We start from the raw sequence: 24,954 nt of genomic DNA on the forward strand, positions 1-24,954 counted from the left end.
ATGTTGGGTAGCCAGAAGCATGGTGCTTCTTCTGATGACAGCCTCAAGAAGTTTGCATTTATGTTGGAGGGTGATGTGGAGCTACCATGTCACATGATGAGAGCAGGAGCAAGAGAGGGAAGAGGTATCACACACTTTCTTTTTTCTTTTTTGAGATGGAGTCTTGTTCTGTCACCAGGCTGGAGTGCAGTAGCTCGATCTGGGCTCACTGCAACCTCCGACTCCCTGGTTCAAGCTATTCTCCTCCCTCAGTCTCCCGAGTAGAGGGGACTACAGGCATGCACCACCACACCCAGCTAATTTTTGTAATTTTAGTAGAGACAGGATTTCACCATGTTGGCCAGGATGGTCTCGATCTCCTGACCTTGTGATCCACCCGCCTCAGCCTTCCAAAGTGCTGGGATTACAGGAGTGAACCACCGCGCCTGACCCAGTGCCACACACTTTTAAACAACCAGATCTCTTATGAACTGAGCAAGAACTCGCTTATCACCTAGATGGTGCTAAGCCATTCATGAGTGATCCACTACCCATGAAACTGTCCACTCCCACCAGGCACCACCTCCAACATTGGGAATCACATTTCAACATGAGATTGGGAGGAACAAACATCCAAACTACATCACCGCTACATAAAAAAGAGGATGTGAAATTAGCAATTAATGATTTATTGCCAGGAAGCTGATTTTTGGTTTCTCTCTCTAGCATACGAATTATAACAAGAGCTTAGCACTGGTGTCTGCTATTGGCAGGTTTGGTATCCAGGTAACTCATAGATAAATTTAATCCTTGCCCACACAGCAACATTTTTTATGAGTCTATTAATCAAATATTTATGTAAATGATTCGAGGAAATGAAAAGCCTTTCACAAAATGGGTAATCTTATCTTCCTGGTTATTATAAATCTCCTCTACAGGTGGTTATTTTGGTAAAGGTTACATGAAAAGCAAACACCTAAATATTCTTGTTTCACTGAATGACACGTATTCAAGTACCATTCTCCTAAACTCTTTAATACAGATACTTCAATCTTTCTCTCTAAGCCCCTAGTTACCCAACATATCAGTAACTAATATCCATAATTCAGTTTAAAATCTTTATATTCAGCCAGCTATAAGCTCTTGGCCACAAAGACAACTAGACATATTGGTTGAATTTCTTCCACTGAAAAAAATATTTTATTCTAACTGTGATTTAGGGCCATTCCTGGGTTGGTATGTAATGATTTAGTAGACCATATGTAGCTAGTTGTAATATAAGATGCAGAATTATCTGATACCAGTTTCAGTTCTTTGCAAACTGCCCATGAGATTCACTGTATGCAGGAGGTGAAACTACCAAGTGTTGTCTAAGTGGTAACAGGATACTTTCTGCTTCACAAAAGGTGCTCTTGTTCTGGAATCTGATTTGAATATGGATTGGATTAAAGTCTGACTGATCATGATCACTCAAGTAGGCTTCAGTTTCTAAGACCTACTAATATTATTATTATTGAATAAGAATTACCACAGTGTGCTGCCCATTTATTATTTCCTAGATTTTCATGGTTAACTTACTATAACAATGGAAAATCTTGGTGGATTATCATTTTTATTACCCTTTGACGTACTTCCGGAGGTTGTATTAATAGTATAACTTTGCTCCTGGGAGTTGCAGTGTGGCTTGATTTTTATCATTTTGAGATTTAAGATTTTTCAATAGCAGCACCTTCTGCTTTAATCATCAGCCTCATTTCTCCTTTTCCTCAGCTTTTAAAAAATACTTTTAAAAGATACTTCTATTTGTTGTAAGCATATAACTGGAAAGTTAACGAATAGCTTGAACTTAATGAATGAATTCCAACATACCTATATCATCAATCTATTAATTCAAAACTCAACTTTATATTAAGGAATTTTTAGTATTTCAACTTATTTTGTTACAAGTTATCTTTGAGTCATCAGTGTATTAATCATTTGTGATTCCGGTAGAGTCTCTTCCACATACTAAGGTAGCATAACAAATTCAGAATTTCTGCTCATTTCAATAAATTCAGCTCACTTTAAAATTTCTACTTCCTTAAACATGTCTCATGAAGTATTCATCTCGATATAATTAGCTATATTTATGTTAAGGTAAACTAGCAAAACTGTGTAAAACTTTAATTTGTAAGACTTTCCCTTCTGAGTTTGTATGCCTTATCAGCTCTCAGATAATATCTGACTCTGATACATGTTATGAGTCTGGAGATAGTCCAAGAATGGTGAATACAGACCTAAGGATAAATTTTAAAACTAACACCTACAGGTCAGGTAATTACAAGGCTTCTCAACAATGTGTAGCCAGCTTCATGAGTCAGAGAAATATGGATCCTTGTATTGACAAGGGAAACTGGTGGTGCTTTCAAATTCAGGTACTCAAAATCTTCTGAAACTAGTCTTTTATTCCAATTCCCAATCCCAACTCTTTCCCAGTCAATACGCTTACATTTACATAGGTGCAGATGTTATGAATTAAATCAACTTTATAATTAAGGAAACTTAGGATCAGGATTTAATATTGGCTATGTCATCTCTACAGTTATGAGATAATTGAAACATTAAAGTTACATTTTCATTCTCTTAGCTCTTTAACGCATTTGGAAGCATAGCCTAATGAATACGTCATGAGCCTCCATGAGAATGGCTCCTCAGGAATTTAGCACTATTGCTGCAAGCTTTAGGGTCACCTACATCAGCAATATAGATGACTAACTGAGTTAAAAGTTCTTTTATAAATGTGTCGGATTGGTAGAACGAAATCACATTGCAACTGAAAATGTGGTGCTTACAGTCTCTGCACATAGATAGGCATATTTGACGGTATTTGAAAGATGCCAAATGAGCAAATATATAACATTTTTAGAGTAATAATTTCCAGAAGAGAAATTTAAATAATTTATATCAGTAAATTAACTAAAATTTGCTGTAATGCTCAATTTACAGATGAGAAAACTGGGATGCTTTAGTTGTGATTAAGGGAATTCCACATAATATACTGTACAAAGCAGTTGTCCTATTGACATTCTTGTGCTGCATAAAGCTGAATTATTTTTGAATAAATTGTATGTGGATGATTGTATGTTGTTAAACTAAAATTAGCGTTATAATAATAGTAATAGTCACACTTTATTAAATGTTTGGAAGGTATCAGACATGTTTGTGAGAATTTTTTAAGTGTTGTTTTAATAAATATTCATGAATACTCTGAGAGGATTACTTTTATTCTCTTAATTTTCATATAAGGAAATTGAGTCATTGAGAGTTTCCCTAATTTTCCCAAGGTCACACAAATAGACTGTGATTTCTGAGATTATATAGAGTGAATGAGGGAGTACAGAAACTGCTACTCATACTTGAATAACTCCACTTCATAGAAGTCATTGTTATCAAGGAGTGATACAGAACTTCCCTAAGTTAATAATATTGTTGAGTATTACTGTACTATTTCACTGTTGTGTATATGAAAACATTTGAAGTTAAGAAAACTCCAAAAGTGTAGTAGCCATGGATATCTGATCACAGAAGTCTATCTAGTAGCTTAATGAGTAAGAGACAGCGTTTTGCCCCAGATGTGTCCACAGTGGAGATCCTGGGAAGTAGACCTAAAATCAGTGAGAGTTTCAGTTGGATGAATAAGGAGTTTAAGAGGTGGTCAGCATTCTTGATGGGATATAGTGATTTGTATCCACAGTTCTGAAAAGCAAGAAGTCCTAGAAAGCCCTGATGTAAAAACTTGTTCCAAAAAGATGTCAGAGCAGGGCAATGACAATTTAAAGGCAATATATATTGATAGTGTAAATAGAAAGTAGATATTTTGAGGCTTCCATACATTTGTTGATTAATTTAACAAATATTTTACTGAATTGATACACTACAATAAACCCTTTAGTAAGCAATAATGAATAAAATGTTCCCTTTGCTTAGAGAATGTTTATGAGTTATTAGTAGAGATCGCCAAGAAAAAGAAAGTTCTAGCACATTGTGAAAATTGCTATCATATGGATAGGCACACTTCTCCATTCCAAGATGCTTATGTGATCATATGTGACCATAAAATATAGCAATAAAAATCCAATTATATAAAGGCGCAAAAAATAAAAAATAAAATAAAGCAACTTGAGCTTTGGAAATTTAGCACAAGAGACCTAACATCAGAAAGAGAGGTAGGACGTGATGAACATAATCCTTTAATTATTTGAGGATGCAAAGGTTTACTGTGACCTAAATCAGTTGGATGGAGAATAAGTAATGTCTATGAGTGAGATAATAAATTACCAATCACAAATTCTATAGCTATGGTTGATGTTGGTGGTGTGGATAATTCGGTGTTCAATAAAAAAATAATAGAGTCTTGCTCAAAGAACACTAAAGAAAATAGGATACACAAAAAGTACACCACGGGTGTCACGCAGGTATATGTTATATATGAAATTAGAAATAGAAGAGTTGGAGGACTCTGAGTGTCCTTGGCCAAAGTGTTTTCTTTGTTGTCCAAGAGATGTAAGTTTAATTCCAAAAAAGTAATTGCTTCTTGAATGTGTAATTTTCGGAGTATGATAATTTGGAAATAAATCCCCATAAACCAAGCTTGGCAATTTTGATGGCTCACTTAGTACTTTTATGAAGGAATAAATGATATCATAGTACTTACTCTGAAATTCTAAGATTCCCTTGGATATTTTTATTTTGCAAGGTTTTTCCCCTCCGCCAGGAGTTGCTACAGTGTCTTATTTGCTGGGACATAGCCCTATTTTGAATCACTGTTCTGACATGTATTGGCCATACGTGATTACTTATTTCTTATGACTCTTCATGCTTCATTCTTTAGAAAGAGGAGAAAAGCAAATCTGCTTAAAGTGACTGTTAAAATCTTAGAGGGATAGATAAAGAATTTAATAGAGTTTAGAACATGGTATTCTCATGACATAATTGGGCAACTGTTTTATAGCATTATGTTCCTTTACATAATAAATTGGACTAATAAAATTAGCTCTTTCATGAAAAGCATACAAAAGGAATCAATTGCTATTTGTTGCTATTTCATCATAATTCACCATATACTTCTTTCACTTTTACAACTCTATGTAATTTGCAATCATGATTCTTTTTGCCCAGAATATTCATATAATTATATTTCTTATATTTACTGGAAGTCTTTCTTGGATAACGCAGGTGTTGTGAGCAACCCCATCTTTTACATTGATATAGGATGTAGTATATGTTTTTATGAAAACATTTTTCTATATGTAAATATCTACCTTTTTAACTGTCATCTGAAATCCCATCAGGTGAAGATAGTATTATTCTACTAACCCAAAATGGCTAGCACATACTTGCAATCTAGTTGCTTTAAAAAATATTTTTAGAATTATATATATATATATATATATATATATATATATATATAGATTTTCATAATCGTATAAGAATTAGGAAGAATTTACATTTGGGAGATTCTTATTCTGTTTACAGAAAACAATGTTCACATGCAGATATTGAGTTAGAAACAAATAGTGTATACATAATAACTTATTTTGTTTTTTACCAGATATTATCTTAGAATATTCAATATGTATTAATTTTTATGGTTTTTCTGTTTGTTTGCTCATGGATTTAAGACGAGATATAAACCTCAGTATTTTCTGGATGCAAAATAAAAGTGCTTGAAACAGTTTGGCATCTTCTAGAAATCTAGGGCATGGTTGTATATATATAACTTCTTTAAAATAGGCTTAGAGCATAATAGATATGGCAAGGTACACATGTCAAGCTGAGTAGATGTATTCATGATTAATGATACTGATCAGAGCCACAAAGAGCTACTAGGGAGAGTTTTGTCACTGCTTGGAGACCATCATAATCTCATTCTTAGTAACTTAAAAATCAGGAAACAATGCCATTCTTTATAGCACACAAAATAATCAAGAAAGATAATAAGTGAAAAATAAGGTGACAGCCAAAGATTTTTCATATGCTTGTGATTTTAGAGTTAAAATGAACCCATATTTACCAATTATTGTGAAATTGAAAATAATTCTGCTCAGAGAAAAGCCAGGAAAACTGACGTTCTGTAATCATGGTAACATTACTTGACTATAGGCAGTTTAGATCCAAATTGTTGCATTTATCAAATTAAATTTTAATTATGTGTTGTTTTTCTCACTAGAACTTTAGAAAACTTAGGGTAAGAGTCATCTTTTTTCATCTCTATATCCCCAATGTGTGTCATAAGATACTTAAGTATAACCTGAATGAATTAATCGTACATTAGAAAGTCCTTTAACAGTTTAAGATGAACTATTAGTTATTACAAATGGAAGTCAGTGTATAATATTCTCTGTGGGGTTTTGTATAATGCTATTGCTTATGATTTGTGTAGTACAAAGTAGAATTTTAGGACATTATCACAGCAGATTACATTTCACTTCTCTACTTCCGGTCCAGAAACTCCAAAGTTATTTTTAGACCTTCGGATTAAAACTCAGTTCTATACAAGTTGATCTCTCACCAGATTACCATAATTCATGCATTTTCCTGATATTATTTTTATTTTCTGTTCTCTGGTTTCTGTTATTAATTTTAGAGTTATGTAATCTATCTAAAAATACCTCTCAACAAGAAGAGATAATAATAATAGTAGGTACCTCATAAAGTGGTTGGCAGAATTAAATGAGCCAATACACAGAAAACAATTAGAATAGGCCTGCAATATAGTAATTGCTAAAAACTTTAGTCCATCTTTTCTCTCCTCCTCTTATTACTTCTCCTCATTATTACCATACTTATCATTAATATCATAAAAATGCTGTATACATATGAATTTCTAGTATTTTAAAAAATTTACGTGGATATTTACATTTTATTCTCAAACTCTTGGTGATTGTGAACATTTGATTTAACAGAAATGCCAAGTAGAATCACATTTCCTAAGAACATTCATATCTAATACCTGGTAAGAATGAATAGTTCCCATGTCCCCCTCCATCCTGACACTTACATCATCAAAGTAAATGCGTAGTCTCTTCCAAAGCTAGCCACTCCCATTCAAAATCATATTCATTCACTCAGATTTTCTACTTCATCCAAATACACATGAATAAAATGCTTTAATTTTCAGAAAACTATGAAGCAATATTCAGCTTTATCAAATGTGTTGAATACAATGAGGTGGAAATTTTGATATAGAAATTAAAAAATGCATGTGTAACTATAATGAAGGAAAGAGAGTATTGAGAGGATATATATAACAGAAAGCATTTACTGTAACTTGATTTTTTAAAACCTTATTAATACTTTCATTTGCCAGAGAAAAACATAGCCTTTTGAATGGTGTCCTTGAAGACTTGCTTCACTTGCTGATTCCTCAGGGTGTATATAAATGGATTCATCATAGGAGCAACAGAAGTATTGAGAATAGCTACTCCTTTGGTCAGTGATGCGCTTTCTTTTGCAGAAGGATTAGCATACATGAATATGCAGCTTCCATAGGAAATGGAAATGACAATCATGTGAGAGGAACATGTAGAAATGCCTTTTTTCACTGATTAGCAGAAGGAAGTTTCAAAATTGTCCTAATGATGAACATGTACGATAGAATGAATAATGCCAAAGTGAAAAGCAGAATTACTATTGCAGAGTAAAAGCCAATCACTTCTAGAAGCCATGTGTCTGAACAGGATAATTGCAATAGGGGGAAATAGTCACAAGCAAAGTGGTCAATGACATTGGAGCCACAGTAATCTAACTGGAGAAAAAGAATAACTGGTGGGAAGATATTTAAGAACCCTGCTAACCACGCACAAAAGACGAGCAATATGCAGACTCTCTTGCTCATGATGGCCATATAATGCAGGGGCTTGCAGATGGCTACATAACGATCATACGACATGGCTGTTAGAAGGTAAAATTCAGTTATACCCATAAAGATGAAGAAAAACAACTGAGCTGTACAGCTGTTGTGTGAAATAGTTTTGTCTCTGGTGATAATAGTGGCCAGAAATCTAGTGATACAGACAGTGGTAAAGGTTATTTCTGTTTTTTTTCCCCCTTTATTTATTTTATTGCATTTTAGGTTTTGGGGTACATGTGAAGAACATGCAAAATTGTTGCATAGGTACGTGGCAGTGTGATTTGCTGCCTTCCTCCCCATCACCTACATCTGGCATTTCTCCCCTTGCTATCTCTCCCCAGCTCCCCACCCCCTACTGTTCCTCCCCTATTTCCCCCCAGCTGACCCCAGTGTGTAGTGCTCCCCTCCCTGTGTCCATGTGTTTTCATTGTTCCATACCCGCCTATGAGTGAGAACATGCGGTGTTTGATCTTCTGCTCTTCTGTCAGTTTGCTGAGAATGATGGTTTCCAGGTTCATCCATGTCCCTACAAAGGACCTAAACTCATCGTTTTTGATGGCTGCATAATATTCCATGGTGTATATGTGCCGCATTTAAAGGTTATTTCTAATACAGAAAAGTTCCTGAGGAAGAAGTACATAGGAGTCTGTAGATGAGAGTCCACCAAGGTGAGCATGATGATGGTCAAGTTTCCAGTGAAACTTAATATATACATAATAATTAAAAAGAGAAAAATCACAATCTGAAACTCTGGGTCATCTGATAGCCCTAGAAGAATGAATTCTGTGGGTACTGTGTGGTTTTTCATTGCTGATCTTTATCTTCCCCCTTTAGAAGGGAAAATGTATGTTCCTCCTGTAGAATATTAAAAAAATTAAAGCTGTTGGAGATAGGACATAATATTTTTTAAATATATAAAAATGAATAATCTATAAAATTTTAACCACAGTTCCACATTAACAATCCACTGTGGTTTCCAGTTTACCTTTCATTCAAGTAACAAATATTATAAGAAGTTAAATATCAGTCTTTGTTCATTAAAAATATATTATTTTTGGCCAGGAATGAAAAATTATGATGCTAACGTTTAAACAGAAGCCACTTCTTCTAATATTTCTTCAAAACGAATCATCCAGTTACTTTAAAAAACATTTAGCTCCTTTGGCAAAACATTTGAAAATATTTTAATTATCTTTTTCTTTTCTCAATATTATGGAAAATCAACCTGGATTGTAGTATAATGTAAATATAGAGTTTAAAATTTACAGATATTATTTAGTTCTATCTTGAAATGTTATACTTTGAGAAACTCAGTCTTACCTAGGTTAGGAAACTTGAGTCACCATAGTAAACCATCCCACTTTAGAAAAATAATGCATGTCTACTCATGGGAATGCTTTGCTGGCATTGTCTCCTGGTATTACTTACATATTGATTGATGCTATCACCTTCCCTGATCCACTTTTTTTTTTTTTCTGTTTTAACAAAAAGATAAGAAGAACAGGGCCGGGCGCGGTGGCTCAAGCCTGTAATCCCAGCACTTTGGGAGGCCGAGGCGGGTGGATCACGAGGTCAAGAGATCGAGACCATCCTGGTTAACACGGTGAAACCCCGTCTCTACTAAAAATACAAAAAATTAGCTGGGCATGGTGGCGCGTGCCTGTAATCCCAGCTACTCAGGAGGCTGAGGCAGGAGAATTGCCTGAACCCAGCAGACGGAGGTTGCCGTGAGCCGAGATTGCGCTATTGCACTCCAGCCTGGGTAAAAAGAGCGAAACTCCGTCTCAAAAAAAAAGAAGAACAATAAAGGAAAACTTCTGTTGCTAAAACAAATAATTGCCTAAAAACATTTTAATTCATATAATACACAATTTGGTATTTTTGTTTTGTAGTTTTTTTTTCTTTTTTAAACAATATTGCTATAGCAAAGAAACAAATGATGGTCAAACTAACACTTACTGGGAAACAGGTATTTCAAATAGCAAATGCCTTTCAAAAAATGCTATTTTTAACACAGCATAATATCTAAACTTGTTTAGAAAAATAAGCAAACTAAAAGTTACTGCTGTGTTTCTGCTTTGACTCCATGTATAGTTTTCTCAGTAGTAAACAATTATACAACTTTTGCTATTAGAAGGGTTGTAAGCCCACAATCATATGTGCAAATAATCTTTTAAAACATGTAAGTAAAGTGGAATAATGTGTATTGAATGTAAAAGTAACAAACTTACTTCTTGGTTTTTCTCAATAATTTTGTCTTAAATTCTACCATCTAGCTTTCTTAAATAACCATATAATTTCAGAGCTGGAAAACTGATTTATCAATTTATGTGGTTTCTCTTGTAGAACATATGTGGTTATTTAACTTTCTCATGGATTTTAGAAATTATAGTTCTCCTGATTCTAGACTAGTAATATTTGACCCACAATATCCTTATTTCCTGAGATTATAAAATAGTTGGAACATTGTATTATATTAAAATAAATTCCTGCTGTTCCTCTCTCACTCAAGATCCATTTATAAACATAGTTATACCCGGATTGACTAGTAAAGCAGTCTTCCATTTTCTCCTTTCCATGTAATACACAAACACTTTTTAAAACATTCTTTTTTGAATTTATGAGAACATTTTAAATAATATTTTAAAACCTTATATATTCATAAAATCTAATTAATACTTCCCTTAGGCTTCAGAGAATGTTACATTTTCCTGAAAATGCTGATTTGAACAATAAAAAATAAGGAATGTCCCTGTCTATGTATGCTATACAAACGGAGTTAGACTTATTTTATGTGTCTTTCTTGTTGGCTCAGGGGAATTCATTATGTAAGCAAAGTGTGCCAAGGTGAGGCATCAGTAAAAACTACAGATGAGTCATTGGTATTAATCGTTTTATCAATATTGATAAGTAAGTATAAGAACATAATTATTGATGCAAATGAGGCAAATATATAAACCACATGTGATAATGAATGTATGAAACTTTAATTATTTGATTCTTCTGCAATTGTACTAATCCATACATTTCCTCCAGAAAAACTGGACTTATCTTCAGGAGGATTAGCATACTTACATAAGTATATCTCTTGAATTTTGGCAACCCAGAAAAGATACTTTTCTATTTCACCATGAGATGGTAGAAAACATGACTTTGGACTTCCAGTATGACTTAATTGTCTTCTGAAATGCACAATATTAAGGACCTATAAGGAATTTTGTCCCTGTATTGGTCCTTTGAATTTAGGGAAACCCTTCCCAAGTCCCATGGCCAACACAGAGCAATATTTGCTAAAAGTTGCATTTTATAACTATTATTAAAACATGAAAACAAAAAAACCAAAAACCAACAAAACAAAACAAAACAAACCCCAGATATTGGCAAGGATGGGGAGAAAAGGGAATGCTTATTAACTGTGGTGGGGATGTAAATTAGTGCAACCCCTATGGAAAACAATATGAAGATTTATCAATGAACTAAAAATAGAGCTACTATTTGATCCAGCAATCCCACTTTTGAGTATCTACACAAACAAAATCATTAAACAAAAAGATGTTTGCATTATTTGTTCGTCAGAACACTATTTAAAATAGCAGAGTCATGGAATCAATGTAAGTGTCCATCAACAGATGATTGATAAATATTACATATATGTATATATGTGTGCATATGTCCGTGTGTGTGTATATATATATATACACACAATAAAAATATATATAATTGTATATATATATAGTGTATATATAATTGTGTATATACATACAATAAAATATATATATAATATACACATATATATACATATACATATATGTATATGTGTATGTACATATATATACATATGTATATGTATATATTTATGTATATGTATATTTTACATATACGTAAAATATGTATATGTAAAATATATATATTTTACATATAAACATATATATTATATAGTATATATATATACATATAAAATATACCATGGAATACTATTCAGCCATAAAAAGAATAAAATCATCTCTTTTGCAGCAACATGGATAGAACTGGAGGCCATTCTCCTAAGTAACATAACTTAGAAGCAGAAAGTCAAACACCATATGTTCTCATTTATCAGTGGAAGTTAAACAGTGGGTACACACAAACATACAGAGTGTAATAATAAAATCTGACTTAAGCAAAAATGTTCATAAAAAGAATCATTTTAAACTTTTAAAAAAATTTTACCTTACAGATTATTACTTTGGAATTGTCTTATGACATTCCTATAATTAGTCCAGAACTGTTTCCTTGGAGTCCTCAGGGGGGAGAAATTACTTTTAATTTTTTTTCCTAACAGAAATTGGTGACTTTGAATCCCAAGTCAGATCAAAGCATTGACAAGTATGAATGAGAACAATAAAGGAAAATTAGTAATCATCCAAATTACTCTCAAAATCTGTAGGTTTTCAGATATATTCTATTTATATTTCAACTGTCTCAATTTGTTAACTAGTTATCTATAGTTGAAGATGATTTTTTACTTAAAAAGAAGTTATTTTGAAAAGTAGGGGGGGCCGGGCGCGGTGGCTCAAGCCTGTAATCCCAGCACTTTGGGAGGCCGAGGCGGGTGGATCACGAGGTCAAGAGATCGAGACCATCCTGGTCAACATGGTGAAACCCCGTCTCTACTAAAAATACAAAAAATCAGCTGGGCATGGTGGCACGTGCCTGTAATCCCAGCTACTCAGGAGGCTGAGGCAGGAGAATTGCCTGAACCCAGGAGGCGGAGGTTGCGGTGAGCCGAGATGGCGCCATTGCACTCCAGCCTGGGTAACATGAGTGAAACTCCGTCTCAAAAAAAAAAAAAAAAGAAAAGTAGGACATTAAGATGTTCTTATGAAAACCATGACAATATCAATTTATAGTTTGTCGGACTAATGGAGCAACCTATGTGTTTTGGATTAATAAATGTAATTTAGCCACATACAATATTGTGACTTTGAATAAATTGTTTAATCTTTCTGAATTTTAATTTTTTTCATTTCTTTAAATCAAAATCATATTTCATGGTGTTATTGTGAGGAAAATTTTAAATCTAAAGTAAAAATAAATTATATATAATTTTATAGTATGGTTTGTCCTTGAACAACATGGGTTTTAATTTTGTATCCTGAGACTTTGCTAAAGTTGCTTATCAGCTTAAGGAGATTTTGGGCTGAGACGATGGGGTCTTCTAAATATACAATCATGTCGTCTGCAAACGGAGACAATTTGACTTCCTCTCTTCCTAATTTAATACCCTATTCTTTTTCTTTGCTGATTGCTCTGGCCAGAACTTCCAATATTATGTTGAATAAGAGTGGTGCAAAAGGGCATCCTTGTCTTGCGCCAGTTGAATCCTTGAATAGACCAATAACAAGATCTGATTGAGGTAGCAATTTATAGCCTATCAACCAAAAAAAGTCCAGGACCAGATGGGTTCACAGCTGAATTCTACCAGAGGTACAAAGAAGAACTGGTGCCATTCCTTCTGAAACTATTCTGAACAATACAAAAAGAGGGAATCCTCCCTAACTCATTTTATGAGACCAACATTGTCCTGATACCAAAATCTGGCAGAGATACAATGAATAAAGAAAATTTCAAGCCAATATCCATGATGAATATTTTTGATGCAAAAATCCTTAATAAAATACTGGCCAACCAAATCCAACAGCACATCAAAAAGCTTCTCTCTATCATGATCAAATTCTCCTCATCCCTGGGATGCAAGGCTGGTTCAACATGTGCAAATCTATTAAAGTAATCCATCACATAAACAGAACCAAACACAAAAACCACATGATTAGCTTAATAGATGCCAAGAAGGTCTTTGACAAAATTCAACAACCCTTTATGCTAAAAGCTCTCAATAAACTAGGTATTGATGGAATGTATCTCAAAATACTGAGAACTATTTCTGACAAACCCACAGCCAATATCACACAGGTCTACTTCTAAATGAACTTCTTTTCAGTAACTATATTGGTAAAACTTTTAGAAATTTGCAACAATTAAAAAAAACTTGCAGATAATCTATGTGGCCTAGAAACATGGAAAAAATTAGGCATATTATGAATGCATAAAATACATGTAGATATTCTGTTTTACCATTTACTACCATGAAATACATACAAATCTACTATAAAGAGTTAAAATTTATCAAACTTACAAACACAAACCATACATGTTATTATTACCAGTTGAGAGAAATGTAAACAAATGTAAAGATTCAGTATTAAATAATAACTGTATAAAATTAACTGTAGTTAATATTGTACTACTGTATTAATTTTGTAGCTACCACCTCTTATTATTGCTGTGAGCTAAAAAATGCTGGAAGTATCTCCTTAAAATGCCAGCTGATTCTAACCATCTCTGTGTGAGCATTTTTTCTCTCCGGTAAATTGCCCATTACAGAGAAAAGTGATCTCTTGCAGTTCTCATTATTTTTCAACATGTTTAGTGCAATACTGTAAAGCTTGAATAACACCATGAGACCCATGAGAAGTATCACTAGTGATGGTGGAAGTGCTCCCAAAAAGTAGAAGTAAATCATGACATTACAAGAAAAATTTGAATTGCTTAATATGTACCAGAGATTGGAGTCTGCACTGTGGCGGCCCACTAGTCAAAATAAATGAATCCAATGTAAGGTACATATTAAAAAAAAAAAAAAAAAAAGAAATCAACAGAAGAAGCAGTTTCTGCTGACCAAGATGCCAAAGACGAGTTCCCAGACACTATTAAGAAAATCATTGAGGAGAAAAGACATGTGCCCCTGCAGTTTGTTTTCTTTCTTTCTTTCCTTTCTTTCTCTTTCTTTCTTTCTTTTCCTTCCTTCCTTCCTTCCTTCCTTCTTCCTCTCCTCTCCTCTCCTCTCCTCTCCTCTCCTCTTCTGTGTGTTTGTATTTTTGAGATGGAGTCTCGCTCTGTCTCCAGGTTGGAGTGCAGTGGTTTGAACTTAGATCACTGCAACCTCCGCCTCCTGGGTTCAAGCGATTCTTCTGCCTCAGCCTCCCAAGTAGCTGTGACTACAGGTTCACGCCACCATGCCCAGCTAATTTTTGTATTTTCAATAGAGAAGGGGTTTCACCATGTTGGCCAGGATGGTCTCGATCTCCTGGCCTCATGATCTGCTCGCCTCAGTGTCCCAAAGTGCTGGGATTATAGGAGTGAGCCACCACGCCTGGCTGCCTTTATAGTTTCTTAATGCAGACCAAAGTGCACTATTCAGGAAAAAAAATTCACAAAAGGCATTTATTAGGAAGAGAAATAAGAAAAAGGATTTAAGGCAAGAAGGATAACTCTAATTTTTGTGCAAATCCAGTGTGATTTATGATCAGAACTGCTCTTATTTATAAAACCTCCAATCCCTGATCCTTGAAGGAAAAAGATAAACACCAGCTGCCAGTCTTGGTTGTACAAGAAGGAGTGAACAAGAACCCCTTTTCTAGATCGGTTTTGTCAGTGCTTTGTCTCTGAAGTCAGGAGGTACCTTGCCAGTAATAGTCTTTTATAGTTCTTTTGATATTGGACAATGCCCTTGGCCACCAACACCCTGTAAGTTCAGTGCAGAAGGCATTGCAGTCTACTTGACCCCAAACACAAGTCTCCAATTCAGCCTCTAGATTAGGGGCCATAAAGGGTCATTATTCATGGTACTCTATGGAAAGGATTATCAATAGTATAGAGGAGAACTCTGAGAGAACATCATTCAAGTCTGAAAAGACTAAACCATTTAAGATGCCATTATTGTTACAGAAAGAGCTGGAAAAGCCATCAAGCCCAAAGCAAGAAAATTGTGCTGGGGAAAACTATGTCCAGATGTTGTGCATGACTTTACAGGCTTTAAGACAGAACCAAACAAGAAAATCATGGAAGGGACTGTGGATACGAAAAAAAAAAAAAAAAAAAAAAAAAAAAAAAAAAGGAGGCAGGTAAAAGATTTCCAGATATGAATCTTGGAGAACTCAAAAGCTAATAGACACCATACTAAAGGAGAAAACAGCCGATAACTCAATGGAGATAAACACTGCCAAACCAGTGCCAGATGATGAGGAAGAAGATATAGAAGAAGCAGTGCCTGAAAACAAATTGACATTAGACAATCTGGCAGAAGGGTTCTGATTATTCAATAATTCTATTGACTTATTTTAAGACATGAACCATTCTGTGATATGAAAAATGAAAGAAACTAAGGCAAATGGCAGAAGGATTAATACTGCAGTGACATACATGGTCTCAAAATAAAGTGATGGAGAAAAATCTGCCAAGCACATGGAAAACCAAGAAGCAGGGGCTGCAATCCTAGTTTCGGAAAAAACAGATTTTAAATCAACAAAGATTAAAAAAAAGACAAAAGGTAATAGTAGAGGTACCACTATATAATGGTAAACAAGAAGATCTAACTATCCTAAATATATATGCTCCCAACACAGAAGCACTCAGTTCATAAAACAGGATTTTAAAGGTCTTCAAAGAGAGACTCCCATGCAAAAACAGTGGGAGACTTTAACATGCCACTGACAGTATTAGACAGATCAGAAAGACAAAAAGTTAACAAAGATATTCAGAACCTGGACTCAGCAGTGGATCAAATGTACCTGATAAATATCTATAGTACTCTCTACCCCCAAACAACAGAATATGGCAAATACTCTAAAATTAATCACTTTTAAAATTAACTACAGACATAAAATACTCCTCAGTAAATGCAAAAGAACTGAAATCATAACAATCTCTCAGGCTACAGTGCAATAAAATAAGAAATCAGGACTAAGAAATTCATTCAAAAGCATACAATTACATGGAAATTCAATAACCTGCTTCTAAATAATGTTTGGGTAAATAATGAAGATAAGGTAGAAATCAAGAAGTTCCGTGAAATGAATGAGAACAAAGATACAACATATCAGAATCTCTGGGACACAGTTATGACAGTGTTAATGGGAAAATTTGTAGCACTAAATGTCCACATCTTCTAATTTGAAATTAGAAGATTTCAAATTAACTACCTAATATCACAACTAAAAGAATTAGAGAACCAAGAGCAAACAAATTCCAAAGCTAGAAGAAGACAAGAAATAACCAAAATCAGATCTGACCTGAAGGAGATTGAGACATGAAAAACCATTTAAAAGATTAACAAATCCAGGAGACGTTTTCATGGGAAAATTAATAAAATAGACCACTAGTTAGACTAATGAAGAAAAGGAAGAGGATTCAAATAACATAATTAGAAATGACAAAGAGGATGCTACCACTAACCCACAGAAATAGAAACCATCAGAAAATATTATGAATACCTCTATGCATATAAACTAGAAAACCTGGAAGAAGTGGATGCATTTTTGGACACATATGCCATCCTAAGACTGGATCAGGAAAAAATTGAATCCCTCAAATGACTAATAACAAACTCTGAAATTGAGTGAGTAACAAATAGCCTATCAATGAAAAAAGCCCAGGACCAGGGGGATTCACAACTGAATTCTACCAGATGTACAAGGAAGAGCTGGTACCATTCCTCCCAAAACTATTTTTAAAAATTCAGGAGGATGGACTCCTCCCTAACTCATTCTGTGAGGCTAGCATCATCCTGATACCAAAACCTGGCAGACACACAGCAAAAAAGAGAAAACTTCTGGCCAATATTTTTGATGTACATCAATGCAAAAATCGTCGACAAAATACAGGCAAACCAAATCCAGCAGCACATCAAAAAGCTAATCCACCACAATCAAGTAGGCTTTATCACTGGGATGCAAGGTTGGTTCAACATACACATATCATGTGTTTCATCACATAAACAGAACGAAGAGAAAAACCACATGATTCTATCAATAGATGCAGAAAAGCCTTTTGATAAAATTCAACACACTTCATGTTAAAAATTCTCAATAAACTAGGTATTGAAGGAACATATCTTAAAATAATAAGAGCCATCTATGACAAACCCACAGCCAACATCATGCTGAATGGGCAAAAGGTGGAAACATTCTCCTTGAAAACTGGCACAAGACGAGGATGGTCTCTCCCACACTCCTATTCAACATAGTATTGGAAGTCTTGGCCAGGGCAATCAGGCAAGAAAAAGAAATAAAGGGCGTCCAAATACAAAGAGAGGAAGTCAAAATATCCCTGCTTGCAGATGACATAATGCTGTATCTAGAAAATCCCGTGGTCTCAGACCAAAATATCATTAAGGTGATAAACAACATCAGCATGTCCTCGGGATACAAAACCAATGTGCAAAAATCACTAGCATTCCTGTACACCAACAACAGCCAAGTCAAGAGCCAAATCTGGAATGCAATCCCTTTCACAATTGCTATAAAAAGAATAAAATGCCTAAAGACAGTTAACCAGGGAGGTAAAAGATTTCTACAAGGAGAACTACAAACAACTGATCAAAAAAATTGGAGATGACACAAGCAAATGGAAAAACTTTCCATGCTAATGGTTAGGAAGAACCAGTATTATAAAAACGGCCATACTGCTCAAAGCAATTTAAGCAATTTATAGATTCAATGCCATTCCTATTAAACTACCATTGATATTCCTTAAAGAATTAGAAAATGCTATTCAAAAATTCATATAAAACAAAAAAGAGCCTAAATAGCCAAGACAAATCTAAGCAAAAAGAACAAAGCTAGAGACATCTCTACCCAACTTCAAACTATGCTACAGGGCTGCAATAACCAAAACAACATGCTACTGGTACAAAAACAGATACATAGACCAACGGAACAGAATAGAGAATCCAGAAATAAGACTTCATACCTACAACTATCTAATCTTTGACAAACCTGACAAAAACAAGCAATGGGGAAAGGATTCCCTGTCAAATAAATGGTGCTGGGTTAGCTGTCTAGCCATATGCAGAAGTCTGAAACTAGACCCCTTTCTTACACTATATGCAAAAGTTAACTCAAGATGAATTAAAAACTTAAGTGTAAAACCTAAAACTATGAAAACCCTGAAAGACAACCTAGGCAATATCATTCAGGAATGGTCAAAAGTTTCATGACCAAGATGCCAAAAGCAATTGCAACAAAAGCGAAAATTGACAAATAGGATCTAATTAAACTAAAGAGCTTCTGTACAAGAAAGGAAACTATCAACGAAATGAGTAGACAACCCACAGAATGAGAGAAAATTTTTGCAAACTATGCATGCAACTAAGGCTTAATATTCAGCATCTGTAAGGAACTTAAAAAATGTACAAACAACTCACCCCATTAAAAAGTAGGCAAAGGACATGAACAGACACTTCTCTAAAGAAAACACACATGCAGCCAACAATCATTAAAAAAAATCAACATCACTGATCATTAGAGAAATGCAAATCAAACGCACAATGAAATACCATCTCACACCTGTCAGAATGGCTATTATTGAAAGTAAAAAAAGTAACAGATACTGGCAAGGTTGTGGAAAAAAAAGAATGCTTATACAATGTTGGTGGGAGTGTAAGTTAATTCAGCCATTGTGGAAGACCGTGTGGTGACTCCTCAAAAACATAAAAACAGAAATACCATTCAACCCATCAATCCCATTACTGGATATATACCCAAAGGAATATAAATCATTCTACTATAAAGACCCATGCATGCATATGTTCTCTGCAGCATTATATACAATAGCAAAGACTTGGAATCAACATAATTGCCCATTAATGAGAGAAGAATTCTCTGCTAGAGCTGTCAGGGGAGACAGGGCCCTGCTCACATTTTTATTTTGAATTTACAGGCTCTGGAACTGTGAGAGACTACATCTCTGCTGTTTTAAACCAAGTTTATGGTAATTTGTGAAGGCGCCACAGGAAATTAATACATGAGCAATCTCTCAACATTCATTAAATAGAAGAATTAGTTTGGATACATATTTTGAAGTTTAACTTTTTTTTCTTAGAGACCTGTTAGTATCAGATATCCTTTGGAAAATAGTGAAGAGAAGCAAGAGTCTCTTTGGATCTTTCTAGGCTTGGTTTCTACATTGATTTTAACCAGCATAAGCCACATGCCATTTTATCTATACTATATACCTAAGGTTCACATGGAAAACAAACATGCCACCAAGGGCTCAGAGAAAAAGATACTAAGGTTTACAAAAACGTTGTCAACATTTGTACCAAAATTGGAACAGGAAACTTGCGGGACAACGTCCAAAGCTGTAGAAAGGAGGTAGGTCAGGAGGGTAAAGAAGATTCATACACTCCCAAATTTTAAAAAGTCTAAATGTGAATAGGTTTTAGGAGAGGGTTCCTGAATTTCCTAAATCAGTATTTCTGGGAAGAATAGACATTTTTTTTTTTTTTTGGCTGATTTTTTTTTTTTTTTCTGAGTAAAATACTGGATGATTTTCTTTTATATGTAACCATTACATTTTCCTTCACCACACACACAAAAAATGTTTTCATAAAAGTGACTAAACTATTATATACTAAACAATTATTCAAAAGCACTGATTATACAGCAATAAAAACCGGAATGAGATAGAGTTCATTACTCAGTGAATTCCTATTGAAAGTTATGAGAATATTTTTATTAAGTAGCCACTGAACACTTTAATCTTTTTCAAGAATCATTTGAAGTTATTTGCCCATAACAGTAATGGTGCTAATTTTTGAAAAGGATCTACTTTCAAGAAGGTTTCTTTTTATTTGATTGGTATATTGGATTTATTTCAGTAATTACAGATAGCATAAAATCCACGAAATTAGCAAGAATTTAAAATTCAGATTCTCTTTACTCTCGTTTTAGAAAGGACTGAAAGTTGAGGCTCTGTGCGGTGGCGCACGCCTATAATCGCAGCACTTTGGGAGGCCGAGGCAGGTGGATCCCTTGAGCCAGGAGTTCAAAACCAGACTGGGCAACATGGCAAAACCCGGTCTCTATAAAAAAAAAAACAAAAAACGAAAATTAGCCGGTTGTGGTGGCTCGGGCAGACTTGTATTCCCAGCTACTCTGGAGGCTGACGTGAGAGGATCGCTTCTGCTGGGGAGGCGTGGGTTGCAGTGAGCCGAGGTCGTGCCACTGCACTCCAGCCTGGGGGACCGAGTCAGATCCTGACAAAAAACAACCCGCAAAAAACCGATAATAACAGAAAAACCACGCTGCCTTGCATATAAGGGGGAAGCTTCCTATATTGTATTAGGCCATGAAACATTCATAAGTTTATGACTAAAACGAGACACAGGAAGTAACTTTCTCAAGGAGACAGAGTTTTTCCTGATAGTCAAAATTCTTACTACAGGAGTAACTTGACATGTTAACGTAAAACACCCACACACCGTGAGAGTGAAGGCATCATTTTCACAGTGAATCTGTCTAGTCTCAATTCCTTGTTGAGTGGCAAATTACTTTGGGATATACCCAAATAAGTGGGAAAGAAGACACATTGTTTCAATATGAATTTAATTGGCACTATTCTCTTTACTGTTAATATTTATTTTATCCAAAAATTTCATCGGCAACTTGATTGATGACTGCTTGCAAGGAGTACTGTCTCTACCTGTTAGAGAGGCAGTTCCACCTTCCTGACAGCCAGACAAAGCCATGGACTTGCAACAAAATCTAAGAGGCTCCTATCAGAGGCTCTTCAGATACTAATGGTGCATTCGAATAACAGTTCTTAGTAAAAATAAAATAGTTCCCATGTATTTTGTAATTTATCTCACAATTAGAAAGTAATATCAAAACTGAAGTGTTAGCTTCAAAAAGTATTAGCTTCAAAAAGCTAGCATGTCTAATTTTCTTAAATTCTTACTGATGGCAAATTGAAGGTCAATCCTCATAACTCAAAAATTCAACAAACGGTCCTCAACTCATTTAACCAATGAGAAACATGTTTCTCATTGGTTATAATTCCTTGAGTAATTATCGATATGAATCCACAATATTAAAATCCAGTATTTTGATGGCACCAAAATATGCATATATAAATATTATTTTTTTCCTTTTGCTAGAGTTGCACAGACCAAATATTACACTTGTAAAAATATTGTAATGTAATGAAGTTGATCAGAATCCCAGCTTTTGTTTGGATAAGCCAGGAGAGTTTAAAAGAATAAAATCTATTCATATCATTGATGTGACAACATTGATCAAGTCATTTAGTAACTGAAAAAAATAGGACTATATATGCCATAAGGGTGTAAAGAAATAATTAAGTTTATGCACTTTGTAATACGTCTGACATTGTAAGTAATAACTGTTAGATGCGTGGTATATTTATTTATCTGAGGCTTTTTGATACTGTATTTTTTCTTTACCTGTTATCTTCATCATGGCTATACTCATGTAAGAAATAAAAATAACAATTATTCTAACTTACTTATTAGTATGTCTTTTAAATTATTAATATCACTAATGTTGTAAGTCTATTATCATTTAGATTTCAACATACGTACATATCTATACAACATATTCTTCACAGAGACATAACAAATAAAATTACAGTGTGATCATCCATTTGCTTATATTTTTTTCTCTTACGAGATCTGTGTAAAAGCAAGAACAAATCTTTTCAATCATTGAATCATTTCTGTAGTAGATACATTTATAAATAAATAAATGAATAAACAAAAAAAAGGCACATGTGAAAGGTATTTAAAATTATTTAAACATAGGCACAGGTTAACTTCTAAAGTAGCACAGATTCCTAAAGATTAAGTTCCTCAGAGATGCCTCCATGTTAATTGCTCATATTGGAAGGTTTTGGTTTCCAGATCTTACCAGCAAATCATTGAGCAGTAAAAGACTAAACATTATTTGAAATATATTAAAATCTGTCAAATTGAAGTTTTCATTATTTTACAAATATTTGAAATCTTTTTCTTTTTACATTTTACTTTGTAAGCTACAGCAGTATACAAATTTACAAATAAAATGTGCTACCTAAAATTTTCTTATCAACATTATTTGGGAGAATATGAAAGTAAAATTAACATTTGAAGATGCAATTCCGCTATAGTACAGCCATTAATCAGTGACTTATACCTCAAGCCAAATGATTAATAGTTGAATAGATAATTGTATAAATAAAATAATTTTAGTGCTTCTTAAATTTATTCTTGTATTTTAAATAAGGAACTTAATTTACAAAGAAAATAAAAGTGGAATGCACCAAATTTCACGAAGTAAAGCTCTACATTTAAAGTACAATGAAATAGAGCATAATACCTCTAGGGACTGAATTTAATGAACAGTGACAGAAAGCACGTAGAGTCTAAAAGTGTCATGACATTACTGATATTTATCTTGAAAATATAGAAGAAATTAAAGTTTGAAACTACATTTGAAGTATACCTAACATGATGATATGTCTTTTAGGAACTAATATACAGAATTAAAATTACTTTACTATAGTAAAATTACTATAAAATTATACACAAATTCAGTTTTAAATAAATATATATATAATTTCCAGACAGTTTTGTAAAGAAAATAAATTTTACTTTATTTTTAAGTAAGTCAATAAACAAAGCAGTGGAGAAACTTGTATAGAAGTGGAAGAATGGACTGGTAAAATATAAAATTAACTATAACGCAGCATATACAGAATCTAGGAGACCAAGGATACTTACAGAGATATTCAGAAATTTCAAAATTTTACTTAATTGCTTTTTAATAGTGTTATTTATTTTTGACCAAAAAATTCATTTATTTGCATAAAACACAACTTTATGGACCACATTTTTGAAGGCTTGTTTTACTTGCTGGTTTCTCAGAGTGTAAATGAAAGGGTTCAGCATGGGGGCAACAGATGTATTGAGAATAGCTACTCCTTTTGTCAATGATGCCTTTTCTTTTGCAGATGGATTAGCATACATGAATATACAGCTTCCATAAGAAATGGAAATGACAGTCATGTGAGAGGAACAAGTAGAGAAAGCCTTCCTTCTTTGACTGGCGGATGGAATTCTCAAAATGGTCCTGATAATGCACGTGTAAGATAAAATCACTAATGCCAAAGTGAACAGCAAAGTAACCAAAGCAAAGTAAAAACCAATTACTTCCAGGAGCCATGTATCTGAACAAGACAGCCGTAAGAGGGGAAAATAGTCACATGCAAAGTGATCAATGACATTGGAAGCACAGTAATCCAGCTGGAGGAGAAGCATAAGGGGTGGGAAAATGGTCAGAAACCCACTTAGCCAGGCACACAGCACGAGTAGGGTGCAGAGTTTCCCGTTCATGATGGTTGTGTAATGAAGGGGCTTGCAGATAGCAACATAGCAGTCATAGGACATGGCAGTGAGAATGTAAAATTCAGTCACCCCCATGAAGATAAAGAAAAAGAGTTGGGCTGCACAGTTGTTGTAGGAAATAGTCTTATTCCTGGTTACAATTGCCCCCAGAAATCTGGGGATGCATACAGTTGTAAATGAGATTTCTAAGAAAGAGAAGTTCCGGAGGAAGAAATACATAGGTGTCTGCAGATGGGAATCCACAAAGGTTAGGGTGATGATAGTCATGTTTCCACTAACACTTAGTATATATGTGATAAATAAAAAGAGAAAAATCACAACCTGAAGGTCAGGATCATCAGAAAGGCCCAGGAGAACAAACTCTGTGACCATTGTGTGGTTCATGCCTTTTCCTTTCTCTCTCTCCCTCTTCCACGCTCCTTTTTTCTTCTTTTAAAGATATTTTGGTGGAAAGGTAATTAAGAAAAACAGATAAAAGACATAATTCATCCCGATCCATATGATCATCCTGACCCATATAATCATCATTAATACAATTCTAAAAATCTTCTACAATGACTGTTTCATTTTGACTACCTTGTTTGAACTATGTTTTAGCATTTTTTTCTAAATCCAGCCTATTTTCTAGTTCTCTTACTTTAAATCTAGCAGAAGTTAGGATATCTTTATACAATAAGCCACATCATTAAGAAACAGCTAATAAAATGTATAATTCCTGCTTCATGTCCCATTAACGCAAAATATCATTATCATTTTTGTTGAAACAATCACATGAAACATACGTTTTTCTTTTTTTCCATCATCTATACATTAAAGGATATTACCACCTAAAAACAAAATGGGTGCTCTTAATTGCATCAAAAGG

General features: G+C 34.2%; 1 protein-coding gene and 1 pseudogene across 1 annotated transcript; both read right to left on the reverse strand.

Annotated features, from left to right (window-relative positions):
- Window positions 1–7,316: 7,316 nt before the first annotated feature.
- Window positions 7,317–8,546, reverse strand: LOC116527528 (annotated as a pseudogene).
- A 14,991-nt stretch (window positions 8,547–23,537) lies between these two features.
- On the reverse strand, window positions 23,538–24,473 carry LOC116556804 (olfactory receptor 6C3). Its single transcript, XM_032286179.1, has one exon. It carries the CDS (start codon window positions 24,471–24,473, stop codon window positions 23,538–23,540), a length of 936 nt encoding a protein of 311 aa, XP_032142070.1.
- Window positions 24,474–24,954: the final 481 nt, after the last annotated feature.

This window comes from Sapajus apella, unplaced genomic scaffold (genome assembly GCF_009761245.1).
Source record: "Sapajus apella isolate SASKATOON/1434 unplaced genomic scaffold, GSC_monkey_1.0 scaffold2, whole genome shotgun sequence".
Taxonomy (NCBI): domain Eukaryota; kingdom Metazoa; phylum Chordata; class Mammalia; order Primates; family Cebidae; genus Sapajus; species Sapajus apella.

Coding starts and splice junctions, on each gene's coding strand:
- LOC116556804 (XM_032286179.1), bottom strand. CDS start 24,473: ATGAACCACACAATGGTCACAGAGTTTGTTCTCCTGGGCCTTTCTGAT.